The 15899-nt window shown below is 36.7% G+C and overlaps 1 protein-coding gene across 1 annotated transcript in view; it reads left to right on the forward strand.

Moving 5' to 3' along the window:
* The first annotated feature begins 4494 nt into the window (after positions 1-4494).
* The window catches only part of LOC123535319 (protein MTO1 homolog, mitochondrial-like), a 152323-nt gene continuing 140918 nt past the window's right edge, over positions 4495-15899 (forward strand). Inside the window, exons 1-6 of the mRNA XM_045317931.2 lie at positions 4495-4942; positions 5358-5453; positions 6116-6171; positions 8295-8466; positions 9545-9721; positions 10670-10782. Of these exons, the coding sequence (XP_045173866.2) occupies positions 4708-4942; positions 5358-5453; positions 6116-6171; positions 8295-8466; positions 9545-9721; positions 10670-10782 (849 nt within the window). The 5' untranslated portion in view covers positions 4495-4707. The remainder of the gene's footprint in view (positions 4943-5357; positions 5454-6115; positions 6172-8294; positions 8467-9544; positions 9722-10669; positions 10783-15899) is intronic.

Raw genomic sequence — 15899 nt, forward strand, 5'->3', positions numbered from 1 at the left:
AATATGCCCCAAGTTAATTATGGTAGCCAAACAGTGGAAACCGTTAGACGTCGCGAGTTCGAGTCCTCGCTCTTTCAACTGAAAAGAAATAAAATTGGGATAATGGGATAATAGGTGCTGTATTGGGGCTTTAAACCCGGATGCTAAGTACCGTAAACGCTTCGGAACTGGGAAACGTCTTTTTTTTTGCACTATCTTTTTCATACTATTTTTTAAAGACTTTATCTAGAGGGTATGGTTTCGATTGGGCCAAAATAAATAAAAAACAAAGATTATTACATTTTAAATACCTCAGGTATTAAATTTTATTTTCAGGGGAAAGATATCGCTGTACATTTTTCGCTGCCGTATTAAGCACGTTTATGACCCGTAACCCTTTTCCGCCTGAAAAAAGTACCCAAACGGTTTCTTGGGAAGGTATTCTCGGTATTTTCAGCCATAAAGAAGATTTTTTAAGAGTTGCGCTGATTGGAGGAAAGGGTAAAATGCTTCCCCCTGAGTCATGTGTACACGGGAAAAAGACAACGCTTCGTCATCTATAACTTAAAGTACAGACCAAACGGGGTTTTATGCATACCACTTGAACAGGGGTTTGGGAACTAAATATTCATCTGCTCCCGGGAAAAAAATTTCTGTTTTTGTTAAGTTTTTTTTGTTTTAAATTTTTTTTTTTGTTAAGTTTTCCTTTCCTTATTTTTTTTTACAAAATTTTTTGTTTTATAGCATTAACTTTACCTGCATTACACAACAATTCTAACCCTGCAAAACATTTCTAAACCCGCAAAAACATGTCCATACTTTAAAATTTTAGACCAATTTTTAAAATTAATCTTTTCCGGTGAAAACAGTACTGTAAAATTCTGTGATAGACAATTTTGATAAAACTAAGTAGGGTAAGGGGTTTTGCTTCCAACAATTTCCCGAAATAAAGTATAGAAAATATTTTAAAATTGTTTGCTTACGTTACCATCTTTTTAAACACCAAAGGCTAAAGGAGCTTTTGTGATGTTTGGTGTCCGTGTGTGTCCTCCCCAATTTCTAAACCAGACTTTTTCGAAAATACTGCCCCTTTTTACAAAACTTCACAAGGCCCCTTTCAACATTGCCAAAAGATTTAAAATACAGGTTTCTGCCCATATCTAACTTGTGCTTCAGTTACATCACGTCGACCATCTTTTTCGGCGACGCCGTCTAAATTCGTTTTCGTTACCTATGCCACGTGACTTCAGTTTGCAAATCAAACTACTTGATAACGCATTATAGATAATTTATCAAAATGGAAGATTTATGCAACACTCTGCCTGATTGGACGAGAGTGTCAATTTCTTTCACTCTGTTGATTGTGCTACGCTAAGTGAAATGTAGACAAAGCGTTTATCCTAAACGACGCTGTTCACAGTTTTAAAAAAAGCCAACTTTGGGTCAGTATATTTAGCAAGAATATTGATATATCTCAAAATGATAAGTAAGTTTAATAAATATGATAAAATCCTGTTCAAATACCAACATATATCAAACTAAAGAAAGAGCTGAATACGGTCTGCGTACCACATGAATAAAGGTGTGATAAGAGTCTTTTATGTAGAGAAGTGCTTTTTAAAAGATTTTCTTTGTTACAATTGTCGTCTGTATATGAAAAGGTTTCTTGCTTTTGTGACTTATTCAGATTGCATATTAAAATGAGTACTTGATTGCTTTGATATATTTGTTATAAATTATTTAACTGATTTATTATATATGAATATTTTTCTTTAGTATGGTATGCAAATATTGAACTCATTTGAAATCTGTTTTATTATATATATGCTATATAATGACTGAATCTCATTACTCTGAAATGAAGGTACGCTGCATACAGATTATCTATGATATGACTACGGTCAAACTTTGCTTATGAAACAGAAATATTGAAATAATTACAATTGTATGTTTTGCTTGACCTTCACTTTTTTATAGGTGTGACGTCATTGTCCAAAGATTCATGAATAGCGGATATGCATTTGTTAAAGCGGGATCAGTTGGCCTAATCTAGAAATAAATAAAAATAAATAATAAACAATCCTTTAATTGATTTTTTCTCATGTATTTTAATCAAACTTGATTTGTAGCATCTTTATTAGGCCCGCAGCCAACTTTGTTCAGCTGGGACATTTAACCCCTTTTAGGGGCTGCTAGGGCTAAAACTAGAAATGCCTTTATACAGCGTCTCATGAACAGCTTGGTGGATCTTTGTCATACTTGGTCTGGAGCATCATTATAAGGTCCTCTTCCAAATTTATTTATATAGGAACTTGGGCCCTATTAGGGACCACTATAGCTAAAAGTAGATATGCCTTTCTTCGCATTAACCACTAAAATGTAATGGATTTTTATCAAACTCGATGTGTAACAATATCGTAAGGTCTCGTGCTATTTTGTTACAAATGGGGATAGGGACCAATTTAGCTAAAAATATAAACACGTTTAATGACCTCTTCTCATGAACCGCTTCATGAATCTTCATCAAACTACTGCTGTAATTATTCGTCTAAGGATAAACGAAACAAAATTGCAACCCTACGAAACCTTTGCGAAAAAACTAAAAGAGAACCATTTAAATTGTTAAAGTGCGGTGTTTAGTTTTGCAATTTGAAAAATGTTAGATGAAAGATGAATGTTAGATGAAAAATTCATAAACTTCTTTCCTTATTACAATTCGCCGGCCATCATTTTTAAAGATATTTCTTGTTTAAAGATATTTATTGTTACACCTGCACTTACAAAAACATTGCCTGTATAAAGTATACCTCCACGTACACTTCTTATTTGTATTTTGTATATTTCATACATGCAAGTACATTTTTATTTATACCAGGAGCAAGAACGTAAATATCTACTATCTAAAATCAATTTACGTCCTTGTCCTGAGGTATATTTTTGTTCCTGCAGGTACAATTTTATTATTACTTAGTGTATTTCTTTATTTCTAACCAAAATGGTGCGCCATAGAAGGATTCGTTCATATTGGTTACCAATGGCGAAAATGAATAAGCATGAGAAGACGTTCTAAAACAACAAACATTTCCCGAAGTAGTCAATTACCTACATTAATGAGATATTGTTCAACATAAACAACGTGTTAAAAACAAGGATAAATATCTAACAGAGAAAGTGACGTTCCAAAAATGCAGCATCGCCAAAGCGCAAAGCGCACCACACGGACATGTACAAAACCAGCGCTCATACATAAACATACGCACACACAGATAAACACACGCACACACACCCACAGGCGTCATCAAGGTCAAATCTGAACCCATTAAGTCCTTAAGGCTTACCAGGCACTCGTTAGACCCCAGCTGGAATATGGCTCTGAATTGTGGTTACCCTATACCCAAACCCTCATAGACCAGTTGTCCAGAGACGAGCAGCTATCTGGATAAAGGCTGACTACCATCAAACCTCAAGTGTCACAGACATGTTACAATCCCTCAAACTTCGTCGCCTTGATCTCAGACGTATTAATAGCAGACTTTCCCTTATGGACAACGTACACCATGAATTAGCTGCCATCCCCAAAGAAGGTTTCTTAGTTCCCTTCACTCGCCCAACATGTCACTTCCATTCCCTCAGTTATAAGATATTCACAGCAACCACAGATTATTTAAAGTATTCTTTCTTCCCCAGAACATTGTATCACTGGAATTATCTTCTTCCTGCTGTTGTCCAGCTCCCAACCCATGAGCAGTTCAATGCAGCCTTTTGCTGTATTGATCATGTCTCACCTTAAACTGCCTGATAACTGCTTTTAAACTTTTACTTTTAACCAAGCTATTAGTTTAATGCAGCCATTTTCTGTATTGATCATGTCTCACCTTAAACTGCCTGATAGCTGCTTTTAAACTTTTACTTTTAACCAAGCTAGTTTTCCTTGCTTTTAACTATCTTTTTAGACTTCAGTCTTTTAATATTCTTTGTAGTTTGACGCGTCAAATGTCTACGTCCCCGTGAGGGGTTTGACATTATTGAAAGATAGATAGATTGGTGGAAAGAAAAATCCTCAGTTTTTTTCCAGTTAAAGTGGCATTTTCATGTTGTGTTGTAAGCCAATTCCTGTTTTGTTCCATTGTGGACCTATACTTGCAATTTTGGTAGCATTTTCAAGTAGATTGTTTGTATTTGTAGAAATATAAATAAACCTTATTACTTATGTGTTCATACCCGCACATTAGCTATCAGTTTGGAAGATATTCCATAGTGTTGACCTGTCAGACTTAAAAATCTCTTTTAGAAGATACATTACCCCTACTTTTCTTGGTGTTTTTTGGTGGTTTATAGGCCATTTAAGAACATAAGGCTAGTAATCCTTTTTCAAAATGAGCCTGGCTCTCAGAAGGTTGTTAATTTTATATTGAAGATATAGATCTAGCAAATTTTATTTATTTACTACTGTACAGCCTAAACGACTCGGTACGGTTCTGCACAAAACATTTTTTTTGCAACACCGGTGGAAAAGTTTGGGAAAATATTCACATTTTGGTTTGTGCTAATTACACATGTACACATTAAAGTCCACATGGGGAATTATATGATTAAAGTGCATAAACAGTACTATTACTTGCGCCTCGAATAATAATTTATTCCTTATTTAAATTAGGACTCGATTTGCTTAGACGAACGTTTTGTAAAAGACAGAATTTCGGATACATTTGTAGCCCGGATAAGAAAATGTCACTGTTAAAATACAGAAACCTAATCAAGTTGCACAAATCTTTGGTGCATATATGCTTCAGGAATAAATTGAACTGTCGAGTCCACACAGATGCCGTGACTACTTCTGCAGATCATCCAGAATTTGATGTGATAGTTGTAGGTGCTGGCCATGCAGGAGCCGAGGCAGCTGCAGCTGCTGCACGAATGGGCAGGATGACACTACTTGTAACTCATAAAAAAGAGACAATAGGTTATGACAATATATCCATTTATGCATGGTAGAAAACAGGTCATTTGTACCAGAGTGGTTCAAATAACCAGCTGGTCCGTATTGTGCCTTTGACCTGTACTATATTTGTTAGGAAATTGGAAATTTTTCAACTTATTTTACTACTAGTTTTTATTTACTTACCATTTATAATTGAGAATATTTATTTTGTGACATTAAGTTTTAAAAAAAACCCCAAATAATGCTAGGAAATCGGGCTTGACTGATAGATTTTATAATTCCAGGCACACATATTACAAGCATATAAAATATTAATATGGTGTTATGTGTACAATCTGTCTCTCTTTTGTTATTGTCACAATTCTATATATTGTATTATAGAAGAGAGTTTTGGATTTTGTTATGTACATATAAATAAATTAATTTCACTTTATAGGTGAGATGTCATGCAACCCATCATTTGGAGGTGTTGGGAAAGGACATCTAATGAGGGAAATCGATGCCTTAGATGGACTTTGTGCTGTAGTTTGTGGTAAAGTATTTTATAGAATTTGCAAGAAAAGAAAACATTTTTAGTACCAGTAATTACTGTAAGATATATAAGGAAATGTGTAGGTCTTGACACCATTCCAGGCCTCTGGTAGCAGGATGCCTAGCCTGCCTTCTAGGAGTTTGAAGGGCATCTGATTATCATTTTATCATTGGTTTTGACTGCCTTAATAGCTCACATTGGTTTTGACTGCCTTAATAGCTCAATGGTAGTGTCAGCTTTAAGTGTGGGAAGTTGGCCAGATCATACCAAAGACTCAAAAGTGGTGCTGGTAGCTCCCTTGCTGGGCATTTAGTATTAAAGGGGTTGTACCAGGAGGTAAAATAGCCGATGTAAGTATTTGTTACTGGATACCTAGTTTGTTGCACAGGGGCTTTGTGTTGTATGTTGATTATATTTCATGTTAAATAAAGCTTACATTTATCCTATACCTTTACCTTTGATTGATTTTGTGCAACATTTGATAATTCATCAGTTAACCCTTACCCTGCTAAAATTCTATAATGAACTTGTCCATCATCCGATTTTGACAGTACCTTTGATAAGGGTTAAAACAAGAGGAAAATATTTTTTTTAAAGATGACTTACATGTATGCATTGTATATTTTTTAATCTTTAATATCTATTTTTTGTTAACATTTCAGATAAATCTGGAATACATTACAAAGTGTTAAATAAAAGCAGAGGACCTGCTGTTTGGGTAAGTTGGACTATGTGGCTATTTAACCCTTAGCCTGCTAAATTTTAAAATGGACTGGTCTATCATTCAATTTGGGTAGTACCATTTATTATTAGAAGTGGTGTTCACTGAAAATTTACTGACTGAATACCAAGCAGTGCAGACTATGATCAGCATGTGCAAGCTGATTTTGGTCTGCACTGGTCGCAAAGGCAGAATCATTTGCCGCCAGCTGGCTAAAGGTTAAGACAGGTGACTGCTTATGGCAGGTGGAAATAATAGAATGTCAGTTTGGGAAATAAGCTGACCAGGAAGTAACTGCTTAATACAGTTGGCAAATTTAACTGTATTGCATAAAGAGAATTAGTTGCTTTTTAGTTAGTGAGGATAAAATTTGATAAAGAAAAATGTGTTGTACATGCATGAATTTTAAGTTGTTATCTAAAGAATTGAGAGAACAGTGTGGCTGGAGTATAGCTTATAACCCTAGACCCTGTAGTTGTGGATTAGAATGTTATCAGTAGCAGAATCAAACCACAGTCTACTAAGGTCAACACTTAATACTGTACAAAGTCAGGGTCTGAGGCTATAAAATTGAATTTGTAAACCAGTCTCAAATCTCAAGCATCTCATTGGTTGTTTGTGAGCACAGTTTTGAAACTGACCAATGGAAAGTTTGTATTTTTAGACTGATCTCAAAACTCATTTTTTTTTTCACCTTGGAGCCAGGGATTTAGAAAACAGTCTCCAGTCAAAGAAGTAGGTCATTTGCCTAGTGGTTATGTTTGTAGTGGGTCAGACTACAACAATATGGGTTCAATTCTGAATCATAACTGATATGCTGACTGTTGATCAGTGCTTGTTGATCATTTCCATTCAGTGCTGGTTGATCACTTCCATTCAGTGCTGGTTGATCACTTCCATTCAGTGCTAGTTGATCACTTCCATTCAGTGCTAGTTGATCAAGGTTGTTCACCTCCATTCAGTGCTGGTTGATCATGGTTGATCACTTTCATTCAGTGCTGGTTGACCACTTCCATTCAGTGCTGGTTGATCACTGTTGATCACTTCCATTCAGTGCTGTTTGATCACTTCCATTCAGTGCTGTTGATTATGATTGATCATTTCCATTCAGTGCAGGTTAATCATGGTTGATAACTTCCATTCAGTGCTGGTTGATCACTTCCATTCAGTACTGGTTGATCACTTCAATTCAGTGCTGGTTGATCACGGTTGATCACTTCTATTCAGTGCTGGTTGATCACTCCTATTCATTGCAAGTTGACCGCTTCTGTTGGTACTGTTTCCTGCTGTAATGACATAGAGTGACTGCTTGGGATATGAATGAAACACTTGCCTTGGGCTCGGCTGGAAATAAGTTGTTCCATCCATTCCAGGTGGGGACTTTAGATGACTTCCATCACTGAATAAGAAACCTTTTCACTTTTTCTACATTCAGTGGAAAAAAAAAAGTTGTACAAGAAGTTAAAATCAGTTTACTGACCCTGTGTTCACAAAGCAGTTTTCGGTCTCAGTTGAGTTTGAGTTTTAATATTAATTTTACTAAAACTTGAAGGTTAAATTCCAACTGAGACTGACCATCAGTACAAAATAGCCAATTGAAAATAGTAATAAACTTAAAATTTACTTTTAAACATACTGTTTAGATATAAATGACAAATAAAGTTTCATTATCAAACTCAGCTGAGACTGAAAACATGTTGTGAACAGGGGACCAGGTCATTGAATCTGCTGCAGTGATCAGTGCCAGGTCTGGTTGCATACTGTAAAAGCAGAAATTTTTGCGAGGGTTTAATATTTGCTATATTCGCAAGGCCCTACATCTCTTGAAAATTAATCCTCGCGTAAATATTCACCATAAGTGTAATTTAAATTCAAGCAGGATACCATTTTTACAATTTCGCGAATATTAAACCTCACGACATACTCAAAATTTCAAATTCGCAAAATTTTGATCCAGCGAAAATATGTGCTTTTACAGTATTTCATTGGAATGTTATGGTTCAGTTATTTTCACTGGAGTTGTGGCCCTTAATTTGTTGCATTTTACAATGACTTTGTGTTAAGTATTGGGAGATACTTTTTTTTTAGAAAAACAATCTCTAGTATTTTTTTGTTTTCAGGGACCTAGAGCTCAGATTGACCGGAAGTTATACAAAAAACATATGCAGGATATAGTTTTAAACATGAAGAATATAACAGTGAAAGAATCTCCTGTAGAGGACCTTATTTTGGAAGATTCCAGGACTGAAAACAATCCTTTCTGCAAACAGTCATGTAGAGGAGTAGTTTTAGGTAATCAGTTTCAAATTGGTATTAACCCTTACCCACCTAAATTTCTTTAATGAACTTGTCCATCTTCCAGTTTGGACAGTACCATTAACTGTTGAAAGGGGTGCTTACCTAAAAGATACTGACTGAATAGCAAATAGTGCAGATCATGATCAGACTGCACGGATGTGCAGATCATGATGTACACTGGTTGCAAAGGCAGAATCATTTGTGTCCAGCAAGGTAAGGGTCTAATTATAAGAGTAAATTATTGAATTGACCTACAAAAAGATAACCTATCATGGGTTCATTAAGGTCAGCAGGTAGGGCTGTGGATTTGCCCCCTGCTATAGTGGCCAGAGCCTCTGCTACTTTTCCTATAGGAAGTAAAGTTCTGAATGGGAGGACCCCCAGAAAAACATCTACTTTGTGACTTCCACCTCGTCTATACTGTAAAAGCACATATTTTCGCTGGATCAAAATTTCGCGAATTTGAAATTTTGAGTATGTTCATGAGGTTTAATATTCGCCAAATTGTAAAAATGTTATCCTACTTGAATTAGAATTATACTAATGGTGAATATTTACGCGAGGATTGATTTTCCGAGATGTAGTGCCTCGTGAATATAGCAAAAATTAAACCCTCATGAAAATTTCTGATAATACAGTACCAGTAATTAATCAAACCCCTGATTTATAGTAAAATTTGATTTCTAATATATCTTACATGTAAAATAGTTAACCAAGCACTGCATATTGATGTTTCTATCCCTTTTAGTAATTCAGTGTGACATCACTGTGTATGATTAAAAATAATTTGTCGTAATCTAAAATCAATTAATTTTGTGGGCTTGAAATTTTGTGGTTTTGGCCAGACATGAATTACTAGATTTCAGACTTGGATGAAAGATTGAAAGGGACTGTTATTGTTGCATATTGATTGGGATTATATTTTGCGGATTTACACTAAGCCAACAAAAATTGGTCCCCCATGAATATTAGTGTTTTCACAGTTTTAGAATATATTGTACAATATGTTAGTAGATCAAAGTACAAATAATACGGTTTTATGTGACTTTGTTTTTCTGTTTCTTACAACTAGAATCTGGTGAGACGGTTTACAGTAAGACGGTTGTCTTGACAACTGGAACATTTCTGAGAGGTTGTATCAACATCGGTCTGTCTGTGACTCCGGCTGGAAGGCTAGGTGATGCTCCTGCTATTGGGCTAGCAAGAAGTCTTGAAGAAGCTGGATTTAATGTAGGAAGACTGAAAACAGGTGATTCAACTATACTGTGTTCTTCTACTATATCATAAAACTTTTTCACTTAAAGATATCCAGTGCCTATTTTTCACTGAAATATTTGATCTTTAGATATTTAACTTACAAGTGAAGAATTCTTTATCAAATATGTTTACTAAAAAAATAAATAAACTTAAATTAGAGCTTCAGTAAAAATTAAAATTAATGCTATATGCAGTATCAGTCATATGTTAACCCTTGCCTGCTAAATTTCTATAATGAACTTGTCCATCTTTCAATTTAGACAGTACCATTAACTGTTAAAAGGGATGCGTACCAAAAAGAAACTGGATGAATAGCAAACATTGCAGATCTTGATCAGACTGCAGGAATGTGCAGGCTGATCATGAACTGCACTGGTCACAAAGGCAGAATTAGTTGTGTTTAGCATGATAAGGGTTAAAAAATTTCCAGTTTTTTTTACTGGTTGTGTACTATTTTAAACCTAATGCATAGTACTTTTAGTACACATAAACATGTTCACTTTATGTTTACTTAAAATATATGTTCATAGTTTTAGATTTTTGAGTCTAGTATACCTTTAAAAATATGATGCATTTACTGATATGCAGAAGAATGTATTTTTATAACTCAATGGCTAAAGACTTTAATGCCAGTTCTAACTGTGACAAATAATTTCTGCCTACAGTTTTGAAAGGTGGAATATAGTGTTTAACCTGTTCATCAGTGTATCTGTCTGTTTGTCCACCTAACACACAACCTTGAACACAAGTTCGATCCCTGGGTGAATCGTATGTTTGCCAAGATGATAATGTGTCTGATGTCATTTATCTTCTTATTCATGTTGAAAAGAGTACAGAATCCAGAACACTGGTTAAGTTATTTCATGGCAATACTGTTGAAAAAAGATGTTAAATCTAAATCAAATATTTTATGATTTATATAACTCTTTGTCTGTGACAGGAACACCACCTAGACTCGACAAGAGCTCAATAGACTTTAGCCAACTTTATAAACAGAAGGGAGATAACCCTCCTGAGCCATTCTCCTACCTAAATGATCAAGTCTGGATAAAGGTAAGCTCCCTTTATTTCAGTCCTTGATGAAAGAGGGTATTTGTTTGTTTCAGTGTAAGATTGAAATATCTTTCACAAGTGAATACCAGGTGCAATATATTTTCATGAGTGGCATGAGTGAAAATGTAAGATATGGTGTATATTAGTCAAAGATATTTTGATCTTACATGTACAACAAACAGATTTTCTTTTTATTTCATGTTTTGACTAAATTTGACTAAGTTTACCATTTTATAGTTTCTTACCAGTGAAAAATATATTTGATATTTTGCACTGTGAAAATACTGATATATTCACTCTAATATTTTGATAATTTCCTGAAAAACATGTAACAAACCTGTCTTTCAGTCGAAATGAGTAGTATTGTTTTGATATTGTGAAATCATTAGTATTCTTCATGAAATTAATCCGAAATGAATACAAAATTTCCAAATGACAATCAGGAATTTATATCCCTATGTAACAGCTGTTTTAGTAAAAAATTACAGTCTGTTTCTCTTAAACTATAGTCTGTTCCTCTGAAACTATTGTCTGTTCTCTTAACTATAGTCTGTTCTCTGAAACTATAGTCTGTTCCTCTGAACTACAGTCTGTTCCTCTGAAACTACAGTCTTCCTCGAAATACTGTCTTTCTCTGAAACTAAGTCTTTCCTTGTACAGTCTGTTCTCTGAAACTATAGTCTGTTCCTCTGAATTATATCTCCTCTGAAACTACAGTCTGTTCCTCTGAAACTAGTCTGTTCCTCTGAAACTACAGTCTGTTCCTCTGAAACTACAGTCTGTTTCTCTGAAACTACAGTCTGTTCCTCTGGAACTATAGTCTGTTCCTCTCTGACACTACTGGTCATTCCTCCGACACTAATGGTCATTCCTCTGACACTACATGTCAATCCTCTGACACTAGAGGTCATTTCTCTGACACTATATTTCATTCCTCTGACACTACAGTTCATTCCTCTGACACTAGAGGTCATTCGTCTGACACTATACTTCATTCCTCTGACACTAGAGGTCATTCGTCTGACACTAGAGGTCATTCATCTGACACTAGAGGTCATTCCTCTGACACTACAGTTCATTTCTCTGACACTGGAGGTAATTCCTCGGACACTAGAGGTCATACGTCTGACACTACAGGCCATTCCTCTGACACTAGAGGTCATTCCCCTGCCACTACAGTTCATTTCTCTGACACTACCTGTCATTCCTCTGACATTACTGGTCATTCTTCTGACACAAGATGTCATTCCTCTGACACTGCTGGTCATTCCTCTGACACTACTGGTCATTCCTCTGACACTACTGGTCATTCCTCTGACACTACACTTCATTCCTCTGACACTGCATGTCAATCCTCTGACACTATAGGTCATTTCTCTGACACTATACTTCATTCCTCTTACACTAGAGGTCATTCCTCTGACACTATGCTTCATTCCTCTGACACTAGAGGTCATTCGTCTGACACTAGAGGTCATTCATCTGACACAAGAGGTCATCCCTCTGACACTACAATTCATTTCTCTGACACTGGAGGTAATTCCTCGGACACTAGAGGTCATTCGTCTGACACTACAGGCCATTCCCCTGACACTACAGTTCATTTCTCTGACACTACTTGTCATTCCTCAGACACTACTGGTCATTCCTCTGACACTAGATGTCATTCCTCTGACACTACCCGTCATTCCTCTGACACTACACTTCATTCCTCTGATACAACAATTCATTACTCTGACACTATTGGTCATTTCTCTGACACTACACTTCATTCCTATGATGCTACAATTCATTCCTCTGACACAGCTTGTCATTCCTCTGACACTACAATCCATTCCTCTGACACTACAATTCATTCCTTTGACACTACAATTCATTCCTCATTCCTTTGACACTACAATTCATTCCTCTGACACTACTTGTCATTCCTCTGACACTAGAGGTCATTCTTCCGACACAGGTCATTCCTCTGACACTACACTTCATTCCTCTGACACTACAGTTCATTACTCTGACACTATTGGTCATTCCTCTGACAGTTCATGTCATTCCTCTGACACTACTTGTCATTCCTCTGACACAACAGGTCATTCCTCTCACATTACACTTCATTCCTATGACACTACACTTCATTCCTCTGACATTACTTGTCATTCCTATAACACTACACCTCATTCATCTGACACTACTGTTCATTCCTCTGACACTACTTGTCATTCCTCTGACACTAGAGGTCATTCCTCTGACACAACAGGTCATTCCTCTGACACTACACTTCATTCCTATCACACTACACTTCATTCCTCTGACACTACAATTCATTCCTCTGACACTACTTGTCATTCCTCTGACAGTACACTTCATTCCTTTGACATTACAAGTCATTCCCCTGACACTACATGCATTCCTCTGACACTAGACATCATTCCTCTGACACTACAGGTTATTCCTCTGACACTACTTGTCTTTCCTCTGACACTAGAGGTCATACATTTGACACAACAGGTCATTCCTCTGACTACTTGCCATTCCTCTGACACTACTTGTCATTCCTCTGACACTAGAGGTCATTCCTCTGACACTACAGTTTATTCCTCAGAAACTAGAGGTCTTTCCTCTGACACTAGAGGTCATTCCTCGGACACTACACTTCATTCCTATGACACTACAGTTCATTCCTCTGATTTTATTTGTCGTTCCTCTGACACTACTTGTCATTCCTCTGACACTACAGATCATTCCTCTGACACTACTTGTCATTCCTCTGACACTAGAGGTCATTCCTCTGACACAATAGTTTATTTCTATGACACTACTTGTCATTCCTTTGACACTAGAGGTCATTCCTCTGACACTACACTTCATTCCTATGACTCTACAGTTCATTCCTATGACACTACAGTTCATTCCTCTGACACCACAGGTCATATCTCTGACAGTGGAGGTCATTTCATCTGACCCTACATGTCATATCTTTGACCCTACAGTTCATTCCTCTGGCAGTACAGTTCATTCCTCTGACACTGCAATTCATTCCTCTAATACTACAGTTGATTCCTCTGACACTACCCTTCATTCCTCTGGCACTACAGTTCATTCCTCAGAAACTAGAGGTCTTTCCTCTGACACTAGAGTTCATTCCTCGGACACTACACGTCATTCCTATGACACTACAGTTCATTCCTCTGACTTTACTTGTCGTTCCTCTGACACTACTTGTCATTCCTCTGACTCTACAGATCATTCCTCTGACACTACTTGTCATTCCTCTGACACTAGAGGTCATTCCTCTGAAACAACAGTTCATTTCTATGACACTACTTGTCATTCCTCTGACACTAGAGGTCATTCCTCTGACACTACACTTCATTCCTATGACTCTACAGTTCATTCCTATGACACAACAGTTCATTCCTCTGACACTACTTGTCATTCCTCTGACTCTACACTTCATTCCTCTGACACTGCATGTCATATCTCTGACACTAGAGGTCTTTCTTCTGACACTACATGCCAAATCTCTGACACTAGAGGTCATTCCTCTGATACTACACTTCATTCCTCTGACACTGCATGTCATATCTCTGACACTAGAGGTCATTACATCTAACACTACAGTTCATTCCTCTGACACTATACTTTATTCCTCTGACACTACAGTTCATTCCTCTGACACTACACTTCATTCCTCTGACACTACAATTTATTCCTCTGACACTACAGTTCATTCCTCTGACACTATACTTCATTCTTCTGACACTATACATCATTTCTCTGACACTACAATTCATTCCTCTAATACTACAGTTCATTCCTCTGACACCACAGGTCATATCTCTGACAGTGGAGGTCATTTCATCTGACCCTACATGTCATATCTTTGACCCTACAGTTCATTCCTCTGACACTACAGTTCATTCCTCTAATACTACAGTTGATTCCTCTGACACTACACTTCATTCCTCTGGCACTACAGGCCATTCCTCCGACACTAGAGGTCATTCCTCTGACATTAGAGGTCATTCCTCTGACACTGCAGGCCATTCCTCTGACACTAGAGGTCATTCCTGTGACACTTCAGTTCATTCCTCTGACACTACAATTCTTTCCTCTGACACTACACTTCATTTCTCTGACACTACAATTTATTCCTCTAATACTACAGTTCATTCCTCTGACACTATACTTTATTCCTCTGACACTACAATTCATTCCTCTGACACTATACTTCATTCCTCTGACACTACAATTTATTCCTCTGACACTATACTTCATTCTTCTGACACTATACTTCGTTCTTCTGACACTACAATTCATTCCTCTAATACTTCAGTTCATTCCTCTGACACTATACTTTATTCCTCTGACACTACAATTCATTCCTCTGACACTATACTTCATTCCTCTGACACTACAATTTATTCCTCTGACACTATACTTCATTCTTCTGACACTATACTTCATTCTTCTGACACTACAATTTATTCCTCTAATACTACAGTTCATTCCTCTGACACTATACTTTATTCCTCTGACACTACAATTCATTCCTCTGACACTATACTTCATTCCTCTGACACTACAATTTATTCCTCTGACACTATACTTCATTCTCCTGACACTATACTTCATTCTTCTGACACTATGCTTCATTCCTCTGACACTACAATTCATTCCTCTAATACTACAGTTCATTCCTCTGACACTATTCTTTATTCCTCTGACACTACAATTCATTCCTCTGACACTATACTTCATTCCTCTGACACTACAATTCATTCCCCTAACACTATACTTCATTCCTCTGACACTACAATTCATTCCTCTAATACTACAGTTCATTCCTCTGACACCACAGGGCATATCTCTGACAGTAGAGGTCATTTCATCTGACCCTACATGTCATATCTTTGACCCTACAGTTCATTCCTCTGGCACTACAGTTCATTTCTCTGACACTACACTTCATTCCTCTGGCACTACAGGCCATTCCTCTGACACTAGAGGTCATTCCTCTGACACAACAGACCATTCCTCTGACACTAGAGGTCATTCCTGTGACATTTCAGTTCATTTCTCTGACACTACAGGGCATTCCTCTGACACTACAGTTCATT

The sequence above is a fragment of the Mercenaria mercenaria genome, chromosome 12 (assembly GCF_021730395.1).
Source record: "Mercenaria mercenaria strain notata chromosome 12, MADL_Memer_1, whole genome shotgun sequence".
NCBI lineage: Eukaryota > Metazoa > Mollusca > Bivalvia > Venerida > Veneridae > Mercenaria > Mercenaria mercenaria.